General features: G+C 46.5%; 2 protein-coding genes across 4 annotated transcripts in view; one reads left to right on the top strand and one right to left on the bottom strand.

Moving 5' to 3' along the window:
* The window catches only part of LOC119165038 (DNA-binding protein Ikaros-like), a 91,779-nt gene extending 87,950 nt beyond the window's left edge, over window positions 1-3,829 (top strand). The window contains exon 2 of the mRNA XM_075873641.1: window positions 3,495-3,829. Within this exon, the coding sequence (XP_075729756.1) occupies window positions 3,495-3,574 (80 nt within the window). The 3' untranslated portion in view covers window positions 3,575-3,829. The remainder of the gene's footprint in view (window positions 1-3,494) is intronic.
* LOC142771777 (uncharacterized) overlaps window positions 3,127-27,029 on the bottom strand; it is a 57,061-nt gene continuing 33,158 nt past the window's right edge. Inside the window, exon 4 of one of the 3 annotated variants that reach the window (XM_075873640.1) lies at window positions 3,127-3,576. In XM_075873640.1, coding sequence (XP_075729755.1) covers window positions 3,551-3,576 — 26 coding nt within the window. In that variant the 3' untranslated portion in view covers window positions 3,127-3,550. Of the gene's footprint in view, window positions 3,577-13,529; window positions 15,285-20,687; window positions 25,949-27,029 lie in introns of those variants that run through there. The other 2 variants (XM_075873638.1, XM_075873639.1) reach the window with 2 other exon arrangements.

The raw sequence follows: 27,029 nt of genomic DNA, 5'->3' as shown, positions 1-27,029 counted from the left end.
GAATAACGCTTGAGCGCGAAGCCACGGCTGGTGCATGTGCACTCTTACGAAGCAGCCAAGTTGAAGCTGGAAATAAAAAAAAAGGAAAAGGCAAGAAATTAACACTGCAAAGTGACCATGCAAACAGTCACCAATTCTATCACGCGTGAAGTGTTACGAAAAAAATAACTCACCTGCGCTCTGCACGAAGGCGGTCCTCGGCGCGACGCATTGTGCAGACAACGGTGTTGGGTGCAAACACGAAGTTCAGGCGTTGCCATTTCCTCGAAGCCGTGGACAAGCCGGGGTTAAGCACCGGGACGCCACGTCGAAACGCGAGAAGGTCGAAACGTGACTCACGCGTACTACGACGGTCACACGCTCCTGCCTGAAGCAAGCCATTTCATATGGCGCCGAAGAACTGGCCGTCTACAGAATGCAACGCGCGACCGGCAGCGAATGAAAAATAGAGGCGGGCAACCCGCGTGTAATATTTTTTTTTTAACGACGATTCTCCAACATTCGCGCATGCGCTGTTGCAGCTACATATCTTGTAGCACTATTAGGTCATGAAATTGTTCTCCGCCGTCTTATCGGCGAGATCTGCGCGTGGCGTGTGCTTCGCGGGAGAGAAATAAAAAAAAAACATGTATTACGCACACAAAAAGAAGCCCGCAGGATATGGCGTGTCATCTTCGGGCCCGGAAAGCGCCTAAAGGCCATAGCTGAAGCAGTTGGATCGCTTCCATGCGGTCGCCTTTTCGCGTACACCTTGCGCTCTCGAATTTCAGCCAAACTACCGGCATCCCTTGCGATTGTGTGACGAGCGTGAGCAAATAATGAAGCTTCCTATATTTGTAGTCATCGTTCTAACTTTCATCGCGCCACCTTCTTTTTTTTTAATTTGTTGCAATAAGAAACCACGTATACGTCCTGTTTCTTTTACACGTACACGTCAAGACCACCGTTCGGGCACATGTCTACAAAAGCTCCGCTGATGTTGCGAAGGTTGCAGGTTCAATTCCGGCACTGACGGTCGCATTAACATGGAAGTGAAAAGCCAGGGACCAGTGTATACTGTGCGATGCCAGGGCGCGTTAAACAAAATGGCCCAAGTTCCAGAGCCTCATAATCGTATGTATCGTAGTTTTGGCTCGTAATACCAAAGATGTACTAAAATATTTTAAATCTCTCCGCAAGATTCTCAGTATGATATTCCACGTGGGACAGACATAAAGAAAAGAAAGCGACAGGCCTGCGTGGTAGGCGCAGCATAGTCACAACTAAAGCTAGAAGAGCGGCATTTCAAGTCCTTTTCAAAACACTCATTGGGTAACTACTGCAAGCACACTTGCTTGGTACCCACTAGGGCATTGATAATAAACTTTTGGGTAGTAGGCCGACATTCGCTATATGCTATTTTCGATCGTTTTTCTGAGAAGTGTGGTATCCGCCAAACTCTTGCAAGGAATGTTGTGGCAATTGTCCGTGCAGTGGTTGACGACGATGAGGAATTATGGCTGAAGTGGGTATGCGCCACAGTTAAAAGGGGAACAAGAACAAGCTTTTGTGACGGTTTGGAGCATTGGACGGCCCACTCATTAGCGCTATTCGCATTGTGCGACGACTGGTTGTTCTTTCGCTGTTGCAAAACGTTTTATAAGTCGTATACCAACGCGATTGCTTTCCTGACATCAAGCCTGCCTAAGGCAAGTTTGACAAGAAGTCACAAGCACCGGTGTAGTTCAGTGGTAGAATACTGGGCTGGCACCCAATGGACCCGGATTCAAGCCATCAATGTGTCAGTGGAGCAAGGTTTTTTTTTTTTAATTTCATTCGACGTGGTTATGGACACCGGCGGCATGCAGCGGTGGCGCACAGCTGCACGTGACCCGAAAAGTGATCTCATAACAGCTTTCGCTGTAAAAAGAAATGCAGCTTTAGAGTTTCACAGTCAGCATGACTGATAGTTACTTTTAATATATCTGCTTTAAACGGCTTGCAACTTGGTTATGAGGCGACGGCCGTGAGATACAAGGCGGCCCTGGCATAACGATCCAGGCAAAAAGATCGTTGAAGTCTTGTGCTGAAATTCAAAATAGATAGAAAGTAAAGAACTTCTGGAAAGTCTTAAATAGCACCAGTGGATGCTATAGTTAACTTTCGGCGGAGAGGAGTCGACTACACATCAGGCGACAGAGTTTGGATTTGGACTCCCGTGCGGACGCCTGGCCCTCTCAAAACGCTCATGCGCCGCTATTTCGGCCCTTACCGAGTTCTTCGTCACGTCAGCTCCTTGAACTACGAGGTGTCACCGGAAGGACAAGTGAGCTCATCAAGATGCCGAAGGAGCACAGAAATCGTGCATGTGGTCAGAATGAAGCCATACTATGACAGGCAATGAGCATCGAACTATACACAAACCCGATCATGAGGAATACCTATTTCTCCAAAGAAGACTACGCATTCAGACCATGTCAACAACACTGCTTCTACGCATCGGGACGATGCGTTCTTGGAGGAGGGATAATATTGACGCAAGACAGGCGTAGTATTCAAACTACGCGCGCTAGTTCGTGCGCCCCCCAAGAGACCAGCGGCCCCATGATGAGACAGCAAGAGGCCGTGACGGTGCGCGTCTCCTCAGCACGGCATTTCGACGAGAAAGAGGTGGTGCACCACTCGAGGGCTTCTCGGAGATTGGTTCCTCTTGCGGATCACCTGTTAGAAACGCTGCTACAATTTTACTTTACCTTTCGGGCGCAAGTTAGTCCCAATAAATAGTTATTCTTACACCATCTGCATTGTGCGTAACAATATTCACTCCTTTTGTAAGCTGAAGCTTGTGTGTGGCAAGGAAATACTGCAAAGAAATCAAGGAGCGCAATGGCCTTTATAAATCTCTCACAGTCAAGCTGTTAAGAATTTTACTTAGGCATTGCCTTAAACCTGGTCATAAGATACAGGGCGACCACCAGAATATTACATGATCATGCTCTTAGTTGACGTGCAGATAATATAAGCAGAAGTAACTCAGGGAGGCTTCTCCTCACATGTTATCATATAGTGGAGAAGACAGCTTTACGTACGTTTTAGAGGCACCTTTATGTAGTTAAAAAGTACGAAAACATGTTCACCACTGTCTCAAGCACATCGAAATCACTTCGAAAATGTCAATTATCTCAGCAAATCTATACATATGTGGCCAAAAAAACCAACTACAAAACAATAGAAACCTATATTTCTCAATATTTTATTACATTTTTGGGTGTGCAAATTTTTACTCGTGTGTGTAATCTCTCCACCTTCTTAAGGTCTTCGAGGTTTACCTCACGCATCAAGTATGAATTTTAGCTGACACAGAGAAATGGATGCTCTCTTGTGCGAGTGTGTATGTGTCCCATAAAATAGCACTTCTGAGCGAGTGCAGTTAACACAGGAGGCACTGGAAGAGGCTCTCGACCAAGTGGAAGTGAAGGTGTCTTTCCATGTTTCCCTCTCGCTATCTCACGTAGGTGCACTGCTGACAGGAATGCAGTCTGCCTTGTACGGTCCTGAGTGGACGCTACTGCTACAGCAATACCAAGGACGATAAACCTGCAAAGCCACAGGAATATGCCAAGGCAATTCGTGTAAGCCACGTGGCACACCTACGCGAAACCAACCGCAGCAACAAGCCATCAAGAGCTACTGCACCGGTAACTGAAGTACACACCAACTTTGCTCCATCCACATGCTAGTGCAGTGGCGACACTGTGTGTATGTTATGCAAGTTTTCATTGTGCTGTAAATAAATACTATGCTCACGTGAGAAAGTGCTGCCAATCACAAAGAACTGACTAGGATGCGATTGAGATACGATACTTGAACACCCGAAGTTATTTATATATGTCACCAAAAATTTGGCTCTATACCATTATTTAAGCTAAGTATCACTTTCTTTTTTTAGAATAAAAGTACTGATACGGTAGTGCACATAGCAAGTATCACTTAAAAATATGACATAAAATGCGAATCAAACACCTTGTATGAAAACGAAACGGTAAATGTGGCAAAAAAAAAAAGACATTTAGAAGGGCTACATCACAGGTTGTGGTGGTGAAATGTACAGGCACACTTTTGTGTATAACTGAATTCTTGCTCCATACGTCTAGCACTCTTTGCCACAACATTTACCCTTGAAGACAGCATGACGACATTGCAAAACAATAAAGATGACTCTTTGCCTTTCAATCACATACGAGAACATACATAAGCACAAACCATCGTAATGCTCTCTTGAACAGACTACCTTGAACAAGTATGATGGTCGTATTTTGAAGCTACATTTTAAAAGCCACCTTGGCATGCCTAAGGGTTCCGCCCTTTCATGCCTTACACTGATCATTGCACGCACCAGCTTTGCCAAGTACAACTTGCATTTAAAGCATCAAATTATTCTTAACATAAGCAGTAATGCTTCCGAGGACTTCTGGTTCGGCACAATTTTTGGGAGCAGCAAAATGTTCATTTTAAAGCACTTTGGAGTAGCAAAAATTTCTATCTCTAAGCACAATTAAGCAATTAATATTCAACCTAAGAGCACTTTGGAGATGCTAATTTAACATCCTAGAGTAGGAGCGAGTCTCATTTACATTTAAGCATTTATATATTTATTGCGGCTTTCTTTTCAAAAGCTAGAAATATTTTGGTTCATTGCAAAACTTATGATGTAGAAAGTCCTTCCAGGAGCACTCCATATTTCACTTCGTAATGCAAAATTAAGGGCCTTATGCGGTAGAGTGCTCTAAAACAAACCTGAGATTTCAGCAATTATTGTCGATCCCAGATATTTAACGATACTGGATCAACAGTATTTTACTCTATAAAACGACGCTCTAAACACACCTATTTAGTTACCGGAAGACATGGAAGACAGATTCCCCAACGTACAACAGTGCATCGATGCTAAAGGGTTAATGCCCATTGCACTCTGCTAAGACGATTCTGAGGCAAAAGCTAGGTTCGTTTTCTTCTCCATCTATTGTATCGTTGGGTGCAAGATGACGTCACTCAGCACGAAAAACCCAAACTGTTCCCTTTCCCTCTCTCTGGGCCAAAGCTGTGCTGTAGGAGGAGCATGCTCGCTTCGCTTCAAGACTATCCTTCGCACGTGCGTCAGGTTGTCTGGAACATAGAGACCCACTTGAAGTAGAGCTTCCGCAAGAGTTCAAAAGTGCATTCAGCGGCGACTACATGTTTGTCCAACTGAACCAAGTTGCAGTTTGTCCATCAGAACCAACTCACTGTTCCTTTGAAGTGTATCTTTAACATAGTCCCCGTACAAAGCTGGCGTGAAAGATTTTCATCATGCACATTAAGGAGAAAAATATTTTATAGCCCCTTAGACTACCCACCAACGTACTCCCCAAGTACAACGCAAAATCTGAGTGCTACAACGTTGCCAAAACTCAAAGATGCAATCATAAAAGTGACCGCATGAGGCAACCGCTGATTGGCATCATCATCATCATCATCATCATCATCATCATCAGCTTGGCTACGTCCACTGCAGGACAAAGGCCTCTCCCATGCTCCGCCAGTTAACCCGGTCCTGTGCTTGCTGCTGCCAATTTATACCCGCAAATTTCTTAATTACACCTGCCCACCTAACCTTCTGTCTCCCCCTAACCCGCTTTCCTTCTCTAGGAATCCAGTTAGTTACTCTTAATGACCAGCGGTTATCCTATCTGTGGATCAAATGTTCATCGCAGCAGGTTTTCAAGCAGGATGGGCAATGCAGGCTGTCGAAACTCTCGATGTGGTATTGGCTTCAATCTTGACTGCAGGTTTCACAGAAATTGAACTGGCAGAGGGTGCAGATTGTTGGGAAGGCACGGGCAATGTTCGAAGCTGCCAAACTGATTGGACACAGCTTTAGAAGCTGCCAAGGCACTGGCGGCAACAGAGTCAAGTCAGAAGTTTTCATGCACGCCTAGAATTGCTGCACTCGTATTAAACAAAAGGCTGTAAAACGTAAATGTAGCCTATATTCAGGCAGCCGCCCATCTTTCATCTCTACTGTGGAAAAATAGCTGTCGCTAAACCACACTTTGTCCTTGAAAAAAAAAAAAAACGCTTGCTTGTAAGAATATCCGCTATCTTGAAAAAAAAAAATGAAAAAATGCGCGACAAATCCACTGGCAAATCTATGCGCGTCATAAAGCTGGTGCTCCCCAGTGTTCTATGCACGAACGATATGCTTCCCTCGCAGCGGTTCATGACAGCGACAAGCAGTCGCAGCGGTTATCGCTTTCGTGATAAAAAAAATGCCAGGCCTGCGCGGAAGGCGCAGCACAGTCACAGCGAAAGCTAAAAGAGCAGCCTTTCAGAGACTTTTCAAAACAATCATTGGGCAACTATACTGCAAGCACACTTGCTTGATACCAATTAGGGCGTTATAATAATTTTTTGGGTAGTTGGTTGGCACTCTTTATGCTATTTCTCGTCATTATTCTGAGAAGCGAGTTATACACTAAACAATTGCAAGAGATTTTGTGCCAATTGTTCATGCAGTGGCTGAGGATTATGAAGAAGTATGACTGAAGTGGGTATGCGCCACAGTTAATAGGGGAACAAGAACAAGCTTTTGCAATGAGTTGGAGCATTCGATGGTCCACTCGCTATGCTATTCACATTGTGTAATGACTGGTTGTTCTTTCGCTGTTTTAAAACGCTTTATAAAGTCTTATTAACATGATTACTTTTATGACATCAAGCCTGCCTAAGGCAAGTTTGCCAACAAGTCAGAAGCACCGGCGTAGCTAGAGGTGGAATACTGGGCTGGCACCCTGCGGACCCGGGTTCGAGCCCCGCTGTGTCATTGGTGCTAGGTTTTTGTTTTTTCTAATTTCGCACGATGTGGTTATGAACACCGGCGGCGGCGCCAGCGGGACACTGCGCGTGACCCGAGTTGTGATCTCATAATAGCTTTCGCTGTAAAAAAAAAAAAGTGTAATCCCAAAGCCAGCACATTTGAAAAACATGTAATCCCAAATACAGCACATTTTAGCAAATCCTATGGTCCATTGTACGCGAAACGTTGGTCCATCGTGGTTCATCATGCACAATGTGGAACGAGTGAATTTGGCAATTTTTTTTATTTCGTGAGCATTTGTAGTTAAAAAAAAATAACTAAGAAGTAACAGATATTATCTCTAAACTGACTAATTGTACTTTTCTTGCAAACTGATGAACAATAAATTACTGGCCTTGAAAAGTAAAAAAAAAATGGGAAGATCCCACGTAGAGTGGGAGTCTACGATATGCGTAGCACATGTAAGGAGGGTTGATATGTCACTTTAAAATCACAACAACGTTACGAGGTGGAGGTAAATTATGCCGTACACAACTTCCGTGCCATGGTTATTATGTTCGGATGAGTCGTTTATCTTCGTCATCAATGCACGTCACGTGGTGTCAAATTTAGTATATGTGAACCAAACTAAACGGCCGCGAGCACTCTATGAATGTGGTATACTGTCATGGTCTTACATAACACGCGTGTTATGATTACCATGTTTGCACCAGTCGTATACCTTCGTCATCCATTGACGTCACGTAACAACAAATTTGGTATATGGAGCTAGCGAAATGGCCGCGAGTGCGTCATGAAGGGCCCAATATACTCCAACGTAACGTGACGCGCTCACGCTGAGCACAGCGACGCTATACGTTAGCAAAACGTGAGAAAGTCTGCCGGCCAGGCGCGACCGAAGCGACCAGCGTCCGTTGGCGCGGCCCGATGCCAACCGGCACGAAATGCGACATGCTGCATTTCACACCCACTACGTTACCCAGACAGCACTGCGCGTCTGCCTCTTTTCGTGGCGGAGGGACGCTGATTGATTGATTGATATGTGGGGTTTAACGTCCCAAAACCACTATATGATTATGAGAGACGCCGTAGTGGAGGGCTCCGGAAATTTAAACCACCTGGGGTTGTTTATATATATATATATATATATATATATATATATATATATATATATATATATATATATATATATATATATATATATATATATATATATATATATATATATATATATATATATATATATATATATATATATATATATATATATATATATATTGTGAAGAAGAAAACGCATCGTTGGCAAGCAACATCGCCTCCACTTGGGTACTGGGTCCTAGGCTTCGCTCGCTCGGCTCGTGCTGATCATCGCCGGCATCTGCTTGACCGTTGCTCTTTCCCGATCGTGTTTCATCGTAGGACCACCGTCGCAACAGTTGCCAATAAACCCTTTTTCAATTGGTGGAGGGTGCTGACATTCCCCGTCGCCTGAACCTGGGTGCTGCCATTCGCCGTCGCCTAAACCTGGAGCTGCGCAACCGAACGCTACCTCCCATCATGGCTACCAACAACGCGCAACCTGGCTCTTCCACTCCATCCCCCAGCAACCCCGGCGTTCTTCGTTTGCGAGAGCCCAAGGTCTTTAGCGGAGCTGATGAGACCGACGTGGAAGACTGGTTCGCTAACTACGAACTGGTGAGCGCAAGCAACAAGTGGGATGACGCGGACAAATTGACTAACGTCATCTTTTACCTCACTGACGTGGCCGAAATGTGGTATAACAACCACGAAAACGACATTACGACGTGGTCCATCTTCAAAACGTTGTTTGCTGACGTTTTTGGCCGACCCGCTGTCCGCAAGTCCAGAGCCGAACAACGCTTGCGGACTCGCGCACAAAAGCCAACGAAATTTTTCACAAGCTACATTGAAGACATTATTGGTCTTTGCAACCGTGTGAACACCACCATGCCCGAGTCGGAGAAGATTCAACACATCCTCAAAGGGATAAATGACGGCGCATATCAGCTGCTCCTGGCCCGTAATCCTGCCACCGTCGCGGAACTTGTCACTTTGTGTCAAAGTTTCGACGAGTTGAGCAAGCAGCGCGCCCTGACTCGGCCATTTTCCTCACACGCCGACTCGCTCTCCAGTCTCACTTCCGTTCCCGACCACTCACCAACCCTGCAAGAGATTAAAGACTTCGTGCGTGAAGAAGTAGCTCGGCAACTGTCGTTGATTCCCTTCACGCAGCAGCCACCGTCCTCTCGTCTGCCCTCACCACTCCGCGACGTTATTGCCGAAGAGGTAGCTCAGGCTGTTCCCGTCGCTGCCCACCAGCAGCCTGTGGCCATGCCTGTTGCCCATGCGCCAGCTATGCAGCCCGTAACCGCACCACGAGTCAGCAATTCCTGGCGCACTCCTGACAATCGACCGATCTGCTACGCCTGCGGTACTCCAGGACACGTGGCACGATATTGTCGCCGTCGCTTCCAACCACTCCACGACGCTACTCGGCCGTTACCGTATGACCCACAGTCCATGCACATACCTGCTCCCTATCCCTCATCGCAGTATGGATACACTAACCTTCCTGAGTCTCGGTCACCCCAGTCCTCACCTCAGACTCACTCTCCCCGCTCCCCATCTCCTCGCAGGCGATCACTGTCCCCAATGCGTCCTAGACCCGCTTCCTCCAACCGGGAAAACTGAACGCCGCAGTTCCAGAGGCAAGAACTGCGCCGTCGTCGAAATGCTCAAGTCCTCGCACTTCACCAGCTAACGTCGTCGCCATATCTGTCGATGGTGTTTCTACCTTTGCCCTCGTCGACACAGGTGCTGCCGTTTCTGTTATAGCCGCCCAGCTCTGCCGCTCCCTACGCAAAGTGACTACGCCGCTCTCTGGACTATCGCTTTGTACAGCTAGCGCACAACCAGTTCGACCTCTCGGCACCTGTAGGGCCCGCATATTCATCCAAGGCTCTATGTACGTTGTCGAGTTCATCGTCCTTTCGGTGTGCTCGCATGACGTTATCCTCGGGTGGGACTTTCTGTCAAATCATCATGCCATCATCGACTGCGCACGCGCTGAAGTTCAATTTTCGCACCTGTGTGACGAACCTTTGCACGAAACCCTTGAGCGGTCGCCAAAACTTGTCGTGCGTGAGGACACTGAAATTCCGCCAGCCTCTCTTGCCGTTGTCCCGGTTTGCTGCGTTGACTATAACGATGCTACGGTAATGTTTACACCTTCCGACATTTTCATGAGCCGCAGAGCCGTTTCTTTGCCTTTCGCTACACTTGACGTCACTGCTAGCCGAAGCAATATTTTCGTCCGCAACCCCCTTTCTGCCCCGCTTACGCTACTTGCCGGCGAATGTCTCGGTCGAGTGGATTACCTCGATTCTTCTTTATTCCTTAACATGCCAGACGAATCGTGCAGTAGCGCCTCTACCGAACTTCATGCCCTTTCCCCACTGGAATGCTCGTCGAGTGACACCTTCTCGAGTTCCATCGCCGACACCTTAACTGCTCAAGAACCGTCGAGCTTCTTAATCTCCTCCAGCACTTCGCGAATACATTCGACGTTTCTCAGCCGCAATTGGGTCGTACTTCGGCAGTGCACCACTACATTGACACCGGTTCGCACCAGCCATTGCGTCAAAGACCGTACCGTGCCTCTGCTGCAGAACGTCACGTCATCAACGACCAGGTCAAAGAGATGCTACGTCGACGCGTTATTCAACCATCGCACAGTCCTTGGGCATCTCCTGTCGTTCTAGTTCGAAAGAAGGATGGATCAATTCGATTTTGCGTCGACTACCGGCGATTAAACAAGGTGACGCGGAAAGACGTCTATCCATTACCGCGCATTGACGACGCCCTTGACAGCCTCCAAGGAGCCGAATTCTTCTCCTCCTTAGACTTACGATCTGGATACTGGCAGGTCCCTATGGCAGAAGCTGATCGCCAGAAAACTGCGTTCATTACACCAGATGGCCTGTATGAATTTAACGTAATGCCTTTTGGGCTTTGTAATGCCCCTGCCACGTTTGAACGACTCATGGACAACAGGCTGCGTGGACTGAAGTGGTCTGTGTGTCTATGCTACTGCGACGACATTGTCGTTTTCTCTCCCGATTTTCATACACACCTGCTTCGGCTCCAACTGGTTCTGACCAGGGGCGGCGCCAGGGGGGGGGGGCAAGGGTGGGCTGGAGCCCCCCCAAAATTCTCGCCTGCCCCCCCCCCCCCCTATGCCCACCCAAGTGCCCGGAAGCATATATTGAAAACCTAGTAGGAGCAGAGCTAGCTTGCCCCCCCCCCCCCCCCGGAGGAACTCACTTTTCGTGGTTGCCCCCCCAGTAAAAACATCCTGGCGCCGCCCCTGGTTCTGACGTGTTTAACCAACGCTGGGCTCCAACTGAACCTCAAAAAGCGCCGCTTCGCTGCGCGAGAGCTGTCCATCTTAGGGCACATCGTGTCCAAGCATGGTGTTCTACCCGACCCTGCAGAACTTCGAGCAGTCGCCGAGTTCCCGAAACCTGCTACACTGAAAGAATTACGCAGTTTCATCGGACTATGCTCGTACTTCCGGAGCTTCGTTCGAAATTTTGCGTCGATCATGTTACCACTGACCAACCTCCTACGCGGTGACGCAGACATTTCATCCTGGTCTCCTGACTGCAACGTCGCGTTCGCCACGCTCCGTAGTCTGCTAACATCTCCTCCCATTCTACGGCATTTCGACCCAACAGCTGCAACGGAAGTTCACACAGACGCTGGCGGGGTTGGTCTTGGCGCTGTCCTCGCCCAGCGCAAGCCGGGCTACTCCGAATACGTCGTCGCTTATGCGAGTCGCACGCTCACTAAAGCTGAGGCCAATTACAGCGTCACTGAAAAAGAGTGCTTGGCGCTAGTGTGGGCGCTTCGCAAGTTCCGCCCTTATTTGTACGGTCGCCCATTCGACCTGGTAACGGACCACCATGCACTTTGTTGGCTCGCCACATTGAAGGATCCTTCTGGCCGCCTAGCTCGGTGGGCACTGCAAATCCAGGAGTACGACGTTCGCGTGATCTATCGCAGTGGACGCAAGCATTCTGACGCCGACGCCCTGTCCCGTTCGCCTTTACATCCCGACTCGGCCTGCGGAACCACTGGTACCAACTCCGTCGCATCTCTCGACCTCGACTTGTTTGCCAGTGAACAACACAAGGACCCATGGATCGCTTCCCTTTTTGACTGTCTCTCTGGATCGTCAACCACTGCGGTATCACAATCTCTCCGACGTCAAGCTGCTAATTTCGCCATTCGTGATCGGCTCATACACCGACGCAACTACGCCCCTGAAGGTCGTAAGTGGCTCTTGGTTGTCCCCCGCAGCTTGCGATCACAAATATGCACCACCTTTCACGACGATCCCCAATGTGGCCATGCTGGAGTTTTCAAAACTTACGAACGCATTCGCCGTCGCTTCTACTGGCGCGGAATGTATAATTTTGTTCGGAAATTCGTTATGGGCTGCCCTGACTGTCAACGCCGCAAATCGCCGCCTTTTCACTCGTCCGGTGCACTTCAACCGCTTCCATGCCCTGCCAAACCTTACGATCGGATTGGAATTGATCTCTATGGCCCTCTACCAACAACATCAGATGAAAATCGGTGGATCATAGTCGCTGTGGATTATTTAACACGCTACGCTGAGACCGCCGCCCTTCCAAGTGCCACTGCGCGGGACGTAGCGTCCTTCGTCCTCCATCGATTCATACTACGACATGGTGCTCCTCGAGAACTACTAAGTGACCGAGGACGAGCCTTTCTATCAGAAGTCGTCACGGCTCTGCTTTCTGAATGCCATGTTGTTCATCGCAAGACCACGGCATACCATCCGCAGACTAACGGACTCACGGAGAGATTTAACCGTACACTCGGCGATATGCTCGCGATGTATGTGACATCTGATCATAATAACTGGGATCGCATTCTTCCATTCATCACGTTCGCATACAACACCGCGGCACAGTCCACCACTGGATTTTCACCTTTCTTTCTCCTTTATGAACGCGAACCATTCCACACCATCGACACTCTCCTTCCATACCGTCCTGACGCATCCGAATGCCCATCTGTGTCCGAAGCTGCCCAAAAAGCGGAAGAGTGCCGGGAACTTGCACGCACCTTTACGTCACAAGAACAGCAGCGCCAGAAAGAAAACAACGCCGGCTCTTCATGAAGCCACAGCTATTCCCCGGGATCATTTGTATGGCTGGCTGTTCCTTACCAAACCCCCGGCCTTTCCTCAAAACTAGTCCCGAAGTACGAGGGTCCTTACCGCGTTTTGGAGCAAACCTCACTGGTGAAGTTTCTCATTGAGCCACTTTCCCCATCTGACGAAATGCGCCGGCGTGGACGTGGCATCGTCCACGTCGCCCGCCTTAAGCCATATTATAGCCCTCTGCCTCCAGACTCTTAGGTCGCCAGGATGGCTCTTTTTCGGCGGGGGAAAATTGTGATGAAGAAAACGCATCATTGGCAAGCAACATCGCCTCCACTTGGGTACTGGGTCCTGGGCTTCGCTCGCTCGGCTCGTGCTGATCATCGCCGGCATCTGCTTGACCGTTGCTCTTTCCCGATCGTGTTTCATCGTAGGACCACCGTCGCAACAGTCGCCAATAAACCCTTTTTAAATATATATATATATATAACTTGCCTTTGGGTTCATTCAAGCTACCAGACATTTCAATAGTTCACTAGACAAATGTCGGAGTGAGTTTACAAATAAAATCATTAATTGAACCTTTCAATAGAGATGCAATCATCCGACATCAAGGAAAACAAATTATGCCGGACGTAAAATAAATACCGCCTTATTTCAAACATATGGCACATAATTGGAAAATCATGGCTTTGATCCCCTTCAAACGGGAGTATTTTTTTTTATCCACTTAGGAATGTACACAATTTTATTCCCAATTGCCTACGGCTACTTGCCAATTTGTTTCTGATGGAGCAAGTATTAACCCTGAAGTCACTCACGATTGTGTGGATGTACATGTTTGAAAATGACCTCCCCTTGCATCCCCTTGCATCCCCTTCTAGGACTCTCCTTTCATATCAGTAATTTACGACATTCTACCTAGCGAGCAGCCAAACTAAGTTACTTCGCAAATGTAAATCTACTTTTTCATTGTAACCTCCATAGTCTACAAACTCTCCCTACTCTGCACACCTCTTTCTCTTTCAAGAAGGCCTGTTGACTATTCACTTTTTACGGCATGTTGGTTTCATGATAACGAGACATGTGCAGCACGAGGTCCTGATTCCGTGAGGACGATGCACTGCAGTGGTCACAGGAAAAAGGACGCTGCCCTGTGTGGTTGCGCATGTGTTTCCCGAGACTCGCTCTTCGAGAGAATGATGCACTGCAGCTGTGACGGATATTGGGGCGCTCTTCTGTGTGGGTGCGCATGTGTGCCACAAGAAGTTCTTTCGATGCGTATGATGCACTGCATTAGTCACAGGTGAAGGGACGCTCTCCTGTGTGCCTACAAATGTGGTTTGTGAGGTGAGTGGGATAAAGAAATGCTGCTGGACACAAGTAGCACGGGAAGGGGTGCTCGCCCGTGTGCCTGCAAATGTGCCTTTTCATGCTTGCTCTGTGCTTGGTCACATATGCGCACTGTCGGCAGGATGTAGTCCGCCTTTGTACGGACACGAGAGAATGGTACTGCTCACGGGATGCTGAAGACAAGGACACCACGAATCCACAGGAAATACAGAAAGGCAATGAAAACCGTATCACACAGAATGTCTGCAAATCGACTACCGCAGCAGGCAATGACAAAAGGTTGCTGCCAAAGCATACGATTACTTTTGCCTATGTATACCACATGAAAGAGGCAAGAAATCGTATGCAAATAATCGTAATACATAAAATGCTTTGGTGGTCAACACTGATTGCGAATTTATGTGGATTGCACAAAAAATGGGTTCTTTATGTGTACCAGTAGTGTTCAAGAATTTCCCTTTAGGTCTCCATCCTGTATGAATGAAAACATAATGACACCATAGAAAACAAAGTGAGCTATTTGCCACATGTTTCATACACTTATATGACCGTACACAAATGTAGCTATTTGACCTTACCACAGTGTATAACTAATTACACTAAATGAAGACAATAACTACACCTTCACGTACACTTATAAGGCCTAATATATTGTAGCGATGCTGAGACAGACAGGCTAAAAAACATGCGTCTTTATTAGGGCGAACTTGGGCCCACGAGTCTAATGACAATGGTCGTCGAGTCCGAGTAGTCGAGAGGCACAGATCCAACTAACTTCCTCTTCCTCGTAGGCCAAGTGCACGAAAGCGTGTCGCATGCCCGCGGGGTCTTGCTGTTGCTGGTGCCACGATGATTGCGGCGGGCTACTTGAACGTGGCCAACCTGTCGCGGCAATATTAACATGGTCAAAGTATTTTGGATATAGTATTACGAAAAATAGAACAAACTTTATGCACTAAGTATTTTTAGGCATCATCTTCAAGGGAAGCTAATTAATGAGAACATCATTGATTACATTAAGAATGGTACAATATTAGGTGATGTAAATGAATAGTGAAACATTTAGGAAAATTTGAGTGATTGTGAGTGGCAGATGGTGATCTTTCTGCGATGTAGCGTCTCGAAGTCATAAAGATCAAGACGCCTGCTGAGGAAAAGAGCAAAAATCCACCAGAACTCGAGGCATTTGAAGAGGGAGTTATCAAGCTAAACGGGCGCTACCAGGTGCCGGTGATGTTAAAAAAACTCAGGAATACCTGCCGGCAGTGACAATCGATGGTTGGCGGAGCGGCGCCGGCTGCAAGCACAATGAAATAGGTTCAAACCACAGCCCGAATTCCTGAAGCAGTATGACAGGGCCATCAAGGCGTACTTTAACGAGGAGCACGCAGAGCGAGTTGAAGAAGAGCCACTACCAAGAGAAAATGTGTATTATATGCCTCATCATGCCGTCATACGAAGAGAGGCGGTTACGACAAAACTTCGGGTGGTGTTTGACGCTTCCTCGCACGCGCCTGGCCACCCGTGCCTAAATGATTTCTTGTTCAAAGGTACGAGGCTGGGAGTAGACATTGTGCAACTTCTGCTCACCTTTCTATGTCACCCAGTGGTCCTCATCGCGGATGTCAAAAAAGCATACTTGCAGATGATTATTCGCCCAGAAGACCGCGACGTGCTGAAATTCCTCTGGATTGATCAGTTCCCCACAGAGAATGATCCATCTCCATCTGTGGTGACGTGGAGAATGACGTGGGTCCTGTTCGGAGCCTCGTCTCGCCCATTTTTGCTCGCAGCAACCATTCGACATCACCTAGCATTTTGTCGAGAACTATATCCGGAGACTGTAGCGTTACTGGAGAAGGCTTTTTACGTCGATGGCCTTATAGTGGCACTTCCAAGTGTGGACGAAGCTGCCATGGTGTACAATGAAGTGTGCAAGATATTCTCGGAAGCAAGCATGGAATTGCGCAAGTGGGCTTCCAATGCACATACCTTGCGTAAAATCTTCCTTAGAGACAAGATTGCTTTTGAAGACGAAGTCGGAGAGAGCACCCTAATCAAGGTCCTTGGTATACCTTGGAAACGCGAAGGCGACTAATCCTCATGGTGCGCGAAGCGTCTGACTTCACTGTGAACAAACCTTCATTCAAGCGCGTTGTGCTCCAGACGTTAGCAAGATTGTATGATCCGTTGGGGTATCTAGCTCCATTTTCGCTCAGGGCAAAGCTACTGTTTCAAGACTTGTGGAAGAAGAAATGCGCACGGGACGATGCCCTCCCACCATAAGAGCAAGCAAGCTGGAACAGTTGGCGCACTGAATTGGACAGCATAAATCCCTATTCTGTTGACCGTTACGTATTCCTGCTAGCAGCTAATGCGACGATTTCAATCGAACTACACGTGTTCTACGACGCAAGTCCCAGAGCGTATGGTACCTGCATCTACGTACGGGTGCGCTCAAAGAATGGCGGCTGCAACTCGCAGCTCCTCATAAGCAAGGGCCATGTGGCACCACTTAAATATATTTCGCTGCCACGTTTTGAGCTCTTGGCATGCGTTGTCGGGTGCAAGGTTGTGCGCATACGAGAAGACAGTACCAGTGCTAAGCTCTGTTCCGGTACACTTCTGGACCGACTGATTCGTGACATTGCATTGGATTCGGAGCACGCCTGCCAAAAAAGAAATGTTTGTACGTCATCGAGATTCATAGCCTGACATCACCGACCCAGTGGCATCATTGTTCCGGAAGGGACAATCCCTCTGACTTGGTTACACGACGGGTTTCATCACCTCATCTTCTTGCGTCAACAATGTGGGTGCATGGTCCAACTTGGCTTCATGATTCCGAAGAGCCAATGCCTACTAAGCGCGCTGAATTGACAGAAGAGTTTGCAGTCTTCGAACAAAGTCTAGAAGAAACGTCGGTGAGTCCCGCGGGCTTTGTGGCGAACACTACATTATCTGTAAGCAAGTACAGCAACCTGAACAGACTGCTAAGAGTCACCGGATGGGTGTACCACTTCGCCGCAAACATGTCAAGGAAACAGTGTTCTTCGGCCGGACCGTTAAAGAACACTACTGGTAGCAAAGATTCCAAGAAGAAACGTTCTCAGAAGAAGAGCAGGCGCTCCTCGCAGAGAAGGAACTACCGTCCACGAGCCCAGTTCTTCAATTACATCCTTTCCTGGACGAAAGTGGTCTGTTTCGCGTTGGAAGCCATCTGCAGGAGCTAGCCGACTCTTTTAATGTCAAGCACCCAATACAGTTACCAGCAAGGCACACCTTGGCCCATCTTGTGGTTTCAGCCGCGCATGAGCGCGTTCTTCACAGCGGAGTAGAGGCCACTTTTTGCGAGCTTCGAGAGAAGTGTACTGAGGAATTGTTTGCCTTGCAAACGCTGCAAGCCTGTCACTGAGACATCTCCATTTGCCCCATTGCCACGAGACCGCAACATGGAAGCAAGTCCTTTCTTAGTCGTTGGGTTAGATTGCTGCGGACCTCTCTACACGCGCGACACGGCTGCTACGAGCAAAAATGCATACATACTCATGTTCTCCTGTGTTGTCACTCGAGCTATACATTTGTAATTGACGACCGACATGACAACGACAAAAACTTTTTGCCTTCCACCGTTTTACCTCACGGCGTGGAATCCCCGACACCGTTTACTCGAATAACGCGCTGTCTTTTCACGGCTCAGCACGAGTTCTCAAGACCATTCTGCCAGCTCTGCGAGAATATGTGGCCCACAACAAGATCAAATGGAAGTTCATCGCTGAAAGAGTTCCGTGGTGGGACGGCCGGCTGGAGCGCCTCATCAGATCGACAAAGAACGCATTGGAACGGTCACTTGGGCGCAACAGTCTCAACGCCGAAGAACTCGCTAAGGTGTTATGAGAAGTGGAAGCGGTCATAAACAGCCGACCTCTTACGTATCTTAATAGCAGCCTTGATGAACTGCAACCGCTGACTCCGTCTCACTTCTTGATCGGGAGACGCCTCATGTACCTTCCGCAAGGAGGCAGCAATACTCACGGCATATCGTCAACGAGAGAGCACTTGCTATGTCGCGCGCGCTATCGTGAGCGTCTTACAGCAGAGCTATGGAGCCGATGGAAGCGGTCCTACTTTCTTCTACTTCGATCCGCGCACAACGGACCTGATCGTAACCTACCTCGACTTTGCGAAGGTGACAAGGTGCTTGTGCACGACGAAGGCACTTGTCCGCTACTATGGAAGCTGGCAAAGGTTCTGGCAGTGCACCCGGGAAGGAATGGCATCGCACGCATTTGCACCCTTCGACCAGCACCAGGGCACACGATAAAACGACCCGTTCAAACGTTGAGCATTCTGGAGGCAAGCCAGCACGAATCAACTGCCTCGTGATCGTCTTGGCCCCTAGGGAGTATGTTGCGGATGATTGCGGCCGCACGACACCGAGCAGGAAGAACCGAAGAAAGAGGAAGTTACACATGAGCTGTGGGAATAAAAGGACGTTGTTGGTGTAGGGCTCGAGTCTTGAATACGCGACAATTAGGTCAAAGTTGATGATTGAAATAGCCGACCAAAAACTTTGTACTAAAACACTTGTGCCAAGGATGCGCTTATTTAAAAAAAATAAAATCACATTTTAATAGACTGTGTTGCATTAGCGCACTTCAAATCCTCCACCTAAAAACGAACCGTCGGACATCACTGTTACCATGCCAAAGGTTGACAGCCTTTACTACGCCGACACCGACACAAGTACAAGCGGAGCGACAGTCGGTGGAGCCACAGTCTTCTGGCGGTTTTTTGCCATCTGTTACGTTTGGCCCGGCGATTCGTCTGGGCAGACGAAATTGTGCGTAAGCCGGTCTACTGGGGAGGCTCTCAATCCCTTCGGCGCCGAGTCTGCCAGACGCTGTCGCGGATTTCGGCAATTACCCAGACCATGTGGCAAGCAAAGGCAAGTTCCTGACTTTCAACTACGGACCCTTTCGTCTTCCCTTCGAGCAGCAGCGGTGACTGATGACCTCGGCGACTCATCTGGCGATGGGGGAAGCTTTTGTGACCGGCGCCAGAGCTGACAGGGGAGCGGCGCTCCTTTAATCCTGAATCACGTAGCCGACCAGCGGGCTGCCTATGCCTGCCAGGCATTGTCCCTGCTAGCCCGAGGGTGAGACGTCAGGTCGCCACGACGTCGTTAACCGTTCGAGAGAGGACAACAAAGACAGCATCTTCCTTGGAAGAGACCGTGGCGGCCACCGCAAGTCGCCCCACTAATTAAGCAAACAAATCGGCGGACCCTTTGATGTACGCTGTCAGGAACTTGGGACCTCTCAACTATCAGCACACACACGACGAGGAAGAGCCCTGCTGGCGCCACCTTGCAGTGCAGTGATCACGACTCAATATTGGACGTGCACGTGGGCCGTGCATGCTCGTCCCCGTCACCTGTTGTGTGTGTGTGATTGGTGTTCCACTCGGAGAGGAGGAGCCCGACAGGGCTTAAAACGACGCCGCAGAGGGCTGGACGTCACTCTGAACCATGTAACGGTTCAACCACCACGCTCATGGTTTGTGAAACCACTAACCTTTCTTTGCTGTAAATATGTGTAAATAGTGTCATGAACCTGTTTTTTTCGTATCCTCTTTCTGTCAGCGTTCGTTTCCTCCACCCGGTTTCACCACGCTACCACAAGAGATCGGGTAGACCCCCAAACCCAAAAACTGGTGGCAGCGATGGGATGCCATCAGCAACTTCCTCCTTCCGATCCTTGACACATCTCATAGGCCATGCTTCTGCTTACTTGGTTCAACTGGGCTCCGCTAGATGGGACCGCCTATATAGCCTAACCAGCCAAAAACTCTGCTTTTGAACCATTCGCACCATTCCCCATAGTAACACCAGGCAGTTTTTTTATATATATCAAGCAGAAATAGACAAGCATCACTTTATTATGTCTCTTGATGCACAGAGACCTTTTTCTTCATTGCAGCTAGTTTAATTAGTAGTGATTATTATTAGTCGGACGCTCTCAGGCCATCAGCACCATTTTGCAAAAATCTCTCTCGTGACAAATGTCGTGTGATACATTTAGCTTGATGTCTTGCTAAGCAAGACACTACTGTGATGATATTGCTGCTCTAGATGTCATACAAACAGCATTCACTACAACAAAAATCATCATTTGCCTTTAGTGTCTCTTTAAAGAACCCCATCGCAGTTCTCCAAGTGATGCATGCACATCTTATATGCACTGGAATGATCTCACTAGATCAATCAATCAATCAATCAATCAATCAATCAATCAATAAGGGTTTATTTTCAGCTCAATAGACATTAAATGGAGCTTGGTGGGTACAGACAAAAAAGTCATAGATCAGGCTTGACAGGGTCCGTACCCCTAGGCTTGGCAAACGTGGCATACAAAGTATACAATAATGCAAAAAAAAAAAAAAAAACAGACCCATGACAGTTTTCTTCATCGGAACAATATAAATAAGCTAGAAAACCAAAAAATATACACAAAAAAGCACAAATGAGCCATTAAAACACACACGGCAGTTTTTTTCACTGGAACACAAATGAGCTAATAAAACTGAAAAATGTACACAGTAAAAAGGAAAAAATGTACACAATAAAAACGAAAAAAAAAGCAGAGACATTCAATGATACAGATCTCAGTTTCAACGTTCTTTTAAAGAGTTTGCATGTGAAAAAGCCCAGATGCAAGAAACAAACTTTCAACAAACGAACAAACATGCACTCTTTGGTTACTAGTGGCGGCAACCTGCTCACAACGTCGCAAGTGCACATTCAGGACCACAAAAGATTTGGACACACTTGCTATTTTGAGGGGAATCGTTTTCAAGGAAGTATGCTTTGTTACTGCGGGAGTACAAAAAAAGAGTGGAAGCACCATGTCGGGGATTTGATTTGCTATGCTTTCGTGTGTCTTAAAGCACACAAAACTGGTTAGTGATCCTAAGATGTACCGGAGTTGGCTTGTGAATACTGGCTTCATACTATCTGCTTATAAAGCATGATCAGGGCACAAAATTCATACAGTAAACATGGCATAAGCACTAGAATGGTTTGGAAACACTAAAGAAAGTAAGTCTTTTTAGGTACTCTGAACACTGCTACACTGATGATGACAAAGGAATAAAAAAAACAACTATAAAATGTGAAAACATGTACGGTTTGAAGAGTGGGTTGACAACGGTGAAAGCGGCAACGACTTTTCAATATTTATTGCGCACTCACTGTCTTGAAATGAAAGAAAGACAAAATAAACAACAATGTGGTCACCAATATTCTGGCCAAATACCCAGTTGTTTTGGTAAGCACTAGGAAGCAAGAAAGTTTGCCAGTATTTAGCCAAGTAAGGAGTTCGTACATTAGGTGCCACCCACTGCAAGTGTATTTTGAAAATTAAAAAAAAAAGATTCTGCTTTTAGTATAAATATCCCAAAGCTATGCTTTTTTAGAAACTACAAGGACACTTTCAGATAAGCAAGAAAAGTGTAGGTTAACAGAAGTCGATCGCAGAAAATGATGATCTAGGAGACCCTGCAGGACACTGTCTTGTGAAATTGCATTGGGAGTGACAAAACAAAGCCAAAGACGGCCATTGAGTCGAGGCAGCAACTAATAGTCATTGCAGGCACAAACTGGGTACAAAGATACCTTAGATTGACAGCCGACCAAAACCTTTCAGTGATGAAATAAATATGAGCATATAGGTGAGAATAATTATGTGAACCAGTAAGAACATAAATAAGATATTACCTATTCATCAATGTTACCAAAATCATTCATAAAAGAATCTGCAATTTACTAAATTCATGTGCTCTTCCGCTACAAAAATAAACAAACCCCAGAAATTACAGAAATTATTGATACTTTGGCAGAGATAATGTCATTTAGGGAGACACTAAAGAGCACAACAGTTTTTGCATATTGCATATTAGTAAAGGACGACCTCACAATCCTGAAAACACCGCTATTACCACGACATCATGCTTAGCAAATGAGAAAACATGCGAAAAAAAAAAAAGCTGGTGGCAGTGCCTCCTTGAGATTTCGACACCAAACACGGTGACGTAAGCAATTTTGAAAGTGTCTACTATGTATCTTACAGTTGATAAAAATGAAGTACATTTTAATCTGTTGGTGCCACAGACATAGTAAATCATGTTTTAGAAATTTTCGTACAGCCAATGCTAAAACAATACCGATAATACATTTTGAATTTCTTCTGTAACACGGAGGTTTTGGCGTGAAATTTTAAAAATGCCAGGCCTGCGCGGAAGGTGCAGCACAGTCACAGAAAAAGCTAGAAGAGCGGCCTTTCAGAGCCTTTTCTAAACATTCATTGGGTAGCTGCTGCAGGAACACTTTCTGGGAACCCACTACAGCATTAATAATAATTATTTCTGGCTACTAGACCCACATTCACTATGTCCTTCTAAGAAGCGTTGTATCCGATAAACAATTTTGTGCCAATTCTTCATGCAGTGGTTGATGATGATGAGAAATTTATGCCGCAAGTGGGTATGTGCCACAGTTATTAGGTGATCAAAAGTAAGCTTTTGTAATGGGTTGGAGCATTGGACGCCCAAATCCTTATGCTATTCGCATTGTGTGACATCTCATATTCTTTTGCTGCTCTGAAACACTTTATCACTTATATGAACACAATTCCTTTTCCCACATTAAGCCTGCCTAAGGCAAGTTTGCAAACAAGTCCCAAGAACCGCTGTTGCTCAGTGGTAAAATACTGCGCTGACACGCAGCGGACCCTGGTTCGAGCACCACTGTGTCCTTGGTGATAGGTTTTTTTTTTCTTATTTTGCGCTAGTAGCTACGGACACGGGCAGCTGCGGACAATTACATCGCTGCATGTGACCTGAGTTTTGATCTCATAACAGCTTTAATAACAGCTTCAACACAAATAATGACATTATGGCATTAGATTTTTCAGAGCGCAGTTTTTCAATCTAAACCAAGTCCTAGTTCCTCTTTAGTATACCTTTAACATGTCCCCTTACAATGCTGGCTTGAAAGATTTCATAATTCGATTTCAGAAGAAAATATTGTACACTCCCTTAGACTACCCACCGACATACTGCCTAAGGACAACGCAAAATCAAGGTGCTACAACGTTGCCAACATTCAAAGAGGCAATCCTGAAAGTCAGCATGACCGCAACTAGGCCAATGGTTGAGCGGAATGCCGCGCCACAAATGTCACTCACAGCATGCTTTCAAACAGGACGTGCAAAGCAGGCTGTAGAAGCTCTGCGTTTGGATTTTGCTTCAATCTTGACTGCAGCTTTGCCAGAAATTGAGCTGGCAGAGGGTGGAGACTGTTGGGAAGGCACTGGCAATGTTTGACTGCCCAACGGATTGAATACACATTGCGAAACTGCCAAGGCACTGGTTCCACCAGAATCTATCTAGGTGTTTTTATACATGCCTGAAACTGTTGCACTGGTATTAAATGAAAAGTTGTAAAAAACACCAGTAACCTATTCAAGCAGCTGCCAATTTTTTCATCTCTGCTGCATCAAAATAGCTGTCACTAAACTACACTTTGCCCTGGAAAAGGAACGAAATGATGGCTTGTAGAACTACCCACAATTAAGAAAAAAATTGCTCACATCGTGCTGAAAAATACAGTTCATTGCAAAAACGTGTAGGTGGATGGATGAATGTAACGTATATCTGATATTGGATATAAGATGTTAGATATCCGATTTCGGAGCTTGTTTTCTCATACAGTCGCACTGCAAGATTTCTCCAAGATGTTTATAAAAAGGTCCAGCAATAAAAACTACGTCTCCAGAATATCAAATTATATAGGACTCTCAATAGCTGTCTGAAACAGGAAACAATTTGTTAACATAGCGATGTGGCCAAGAATGCCATTGCAGGCTTTGCAATGTTAAAAAAAAATCAAGACTTACCCATACATTTTGCACAATACTATTAGGCTGAGCATCCTTCTAGTTTCAGAAATTCTTAAATATGTCTGTTGTGTATGACAATATTACTATACTTATATTAGCATGTTATCACTACATCAGTGATGCCACTTATCTGTTCACAGGTATGAATGTACAGTAAACAACAAAAAATTCCAGACCACGCGAGCACGTGCCAAACTGCTTGTCTGCACCACCTAGTGGTGCGCCACCTATTGTCGACTGCATGACTAGGACAGAAACTGGTGTTGTTATTATCCAGTGGTGTTTCAATTTTCCTTAGCCACATAGCGCATTGTTAGTTCACAATTTTCACGCAAAGAGTTCATCTGCCACATGACTCTAGAATTTCTATTTTACAGCTTGATCAAAGCTGTTTGTGGCGAGATAGTGCTATAGGTGGCTGCACCGTCTCCGTAGAAATGTGGATAGGCGGTCAGCAGCGCGTATACAAATACACGCAGCAATGCCTCGTTGCATGCGGTTTGAGTCAACTGCCGGCGAGTAAAATGCGTTGACCACAGTTTACTGGTATATCTACGCTCCTCTCCAATGAATCGATGCACGAAGCCTATGCAATGTTACTATTACCAGGGAGTAAAGCGCACTTTACCTTTCAAAGGGGACTTGACCAGAGTGACTGTCGGCGCTCTTTTGAACTAAATAATGCTTTTACTGTGACGTTTGTATGTGTATGTTTGTACGGAGCAAGCATGTTTTCTTCGTTTCGAACGAAACATGAACGCTGCTTTCTATCAGTCAATAACAATGCCACAGAACCGCTCAAGACAATCTAAAAAAGATGAGATTTTCAGCGAAACTATACCGCATTAAATGTAAGGCATGCCGTGTGAATTATTTTGAACGTCTCGACTCTTAAAGCTTTCCTAAATCTTAAGCACACCATTGCGCACGGCAACTTCGTTTCAAGTACAGTTTAAGTATGGAAGTGTCACAGTTTATGCGATATTAATATTTCTATACAGTCATACAATGGCCAGATAAACACACCTAAGGCCCCTCGCATAATGAGATAAACTACAGTGTTGTAGTTGTGCATCTACCAACAGCGCGCAGGGCGTAGACACTCGTTTTCGTTTACAACCGAACCCCTAAAACGCAGTATTCATACACATTTCATAGTCTTCATGTTTCAGAGGCTGCCAAGAGCATTTTACGATGCGCTTGAAGCAGAAAGCGGCACCCACTCTGAAATTGTTCTGGTGATTAGAGAGTATGTCGAAAATAAGCAGCGTTCTGGGAAGTTGCACTCACTAATCTCATTACAATGCATAAGCAGCTGCGCAAGACGAAATTCGTTCGTACGTCGTTTCAGGCACACATACAAGCAGTTTCACTTGCGCTGCCAAGACCGGACAAACCACCCTTTGAGAATGTGCATGACCTGTGCGCAGATAAAAACACTATGTATCTAGCAGACCACGTACAAAGCAATCCACACTTGCGTGCTTCAGCCAGTTGCTGCCAGGCAATGACGCTATTCCATCTCGTGGCCAATCATAGTGTGCCTCCAAAACGTTCCGTTGGCTAGGTATCCCTTTCTGACAAAGACTGCATTTGATAACAGTTCCACTCATCGACTGCTTAAAAGCCAAAAGCACATAGACCCAGATGCCAGAAAAGCACATCGATTTAAAACTTGAAAAGTGAAAATTATTTGAGCCCGGTCAGAAAAGACAACGGTCATAGATTTAGAGAGGTATGCTTCTTGGGCACTGCGTTGCCTTCAGCCGCCTCTGATGCAGCGTAAGTGTGGCAAAGAGGCTTTTCCATGGTTTGTAAACTTTCGTGGTCAACTGTACATTTCTACTTTTTCACAACAACTCAAGAAGTCAGTACTAAATACGGCGAGAGGTCTTTTCTTTATTTTAACATTAAAATATTTATTGTTTATCAATTATGCAAAATCTAACATGAGATTCTATTTCCTGAATAATATATATATATATATATATATATATGTATACTGCGATGTAACGGTGAAGGCAACCTTTATTAGGCCCAGAAGACGCACAGAGCTCAGACAAGCCAATCCCCACAGCAGATGAAGATGACGACCACTCATGATGACGAATATGTGTAAAGATAGTAGATGTGCTTAATGAATGCCTACAGTAACTCCCCCCCCCCCCCCCCCCCCCCGGAGAAAGCGGTCATCCTGACCGCACTTCTTGGCCGCAGTTTAAAGCGAAGATGAACGCCGTATGAAAGGCTTCATGCGGGATACGTGGACTATTTCTGCTGCCCTGTAGCGGCAGTCCGTCGGAAGAAGAACGGGTGCCACGCGATAATTCACAGGAGACGTTTGCTCCAAGCGAGTGTAGGGGCCAATAAAACGTAATTGAAACTTCTCGCACAGTCCGGGAGTGCGAATGGGCGTAAGAAGGAGGACTTCGTCGCCAGGGCTGAAAGACACAGCCCGATGAGAGGCATCATATTCAAGCTTCCGATCCTGCTGCTTGGCTTCAGTGTTGACACGAGCCAGCTGGCGGCAATGAAATAGACGAGACACGTATTCTTCACTTGAAGATGAACATGGTTTGACAGGCGCAGAGAAGAACGAAACATTGAGGAAAGAAGAGGGGAAGCGACCGTGGACGAGCTAGAACGGCGAGTAACCAGTTGTGCGCTG

The sequence above is a fragment of the Rhipicephalus microplus genome, chromosome 9 (assembly GCF_043290135.1).
Source record: "Rhipicephalus microplus isolate Deutch F79 chromosome 9, USDA_Rmic, whole genome shotgun sequence".
Lineage (NCBI taxonomy): Eukaryota > Metazoa > Arthropoda > Arachnida > Ixodida > Ixodidae > Rhipicephalus > Rhipicephalus microplus.
This window is presented reverse-complemented; position numbering and strand designations above follow the sequence as displayed.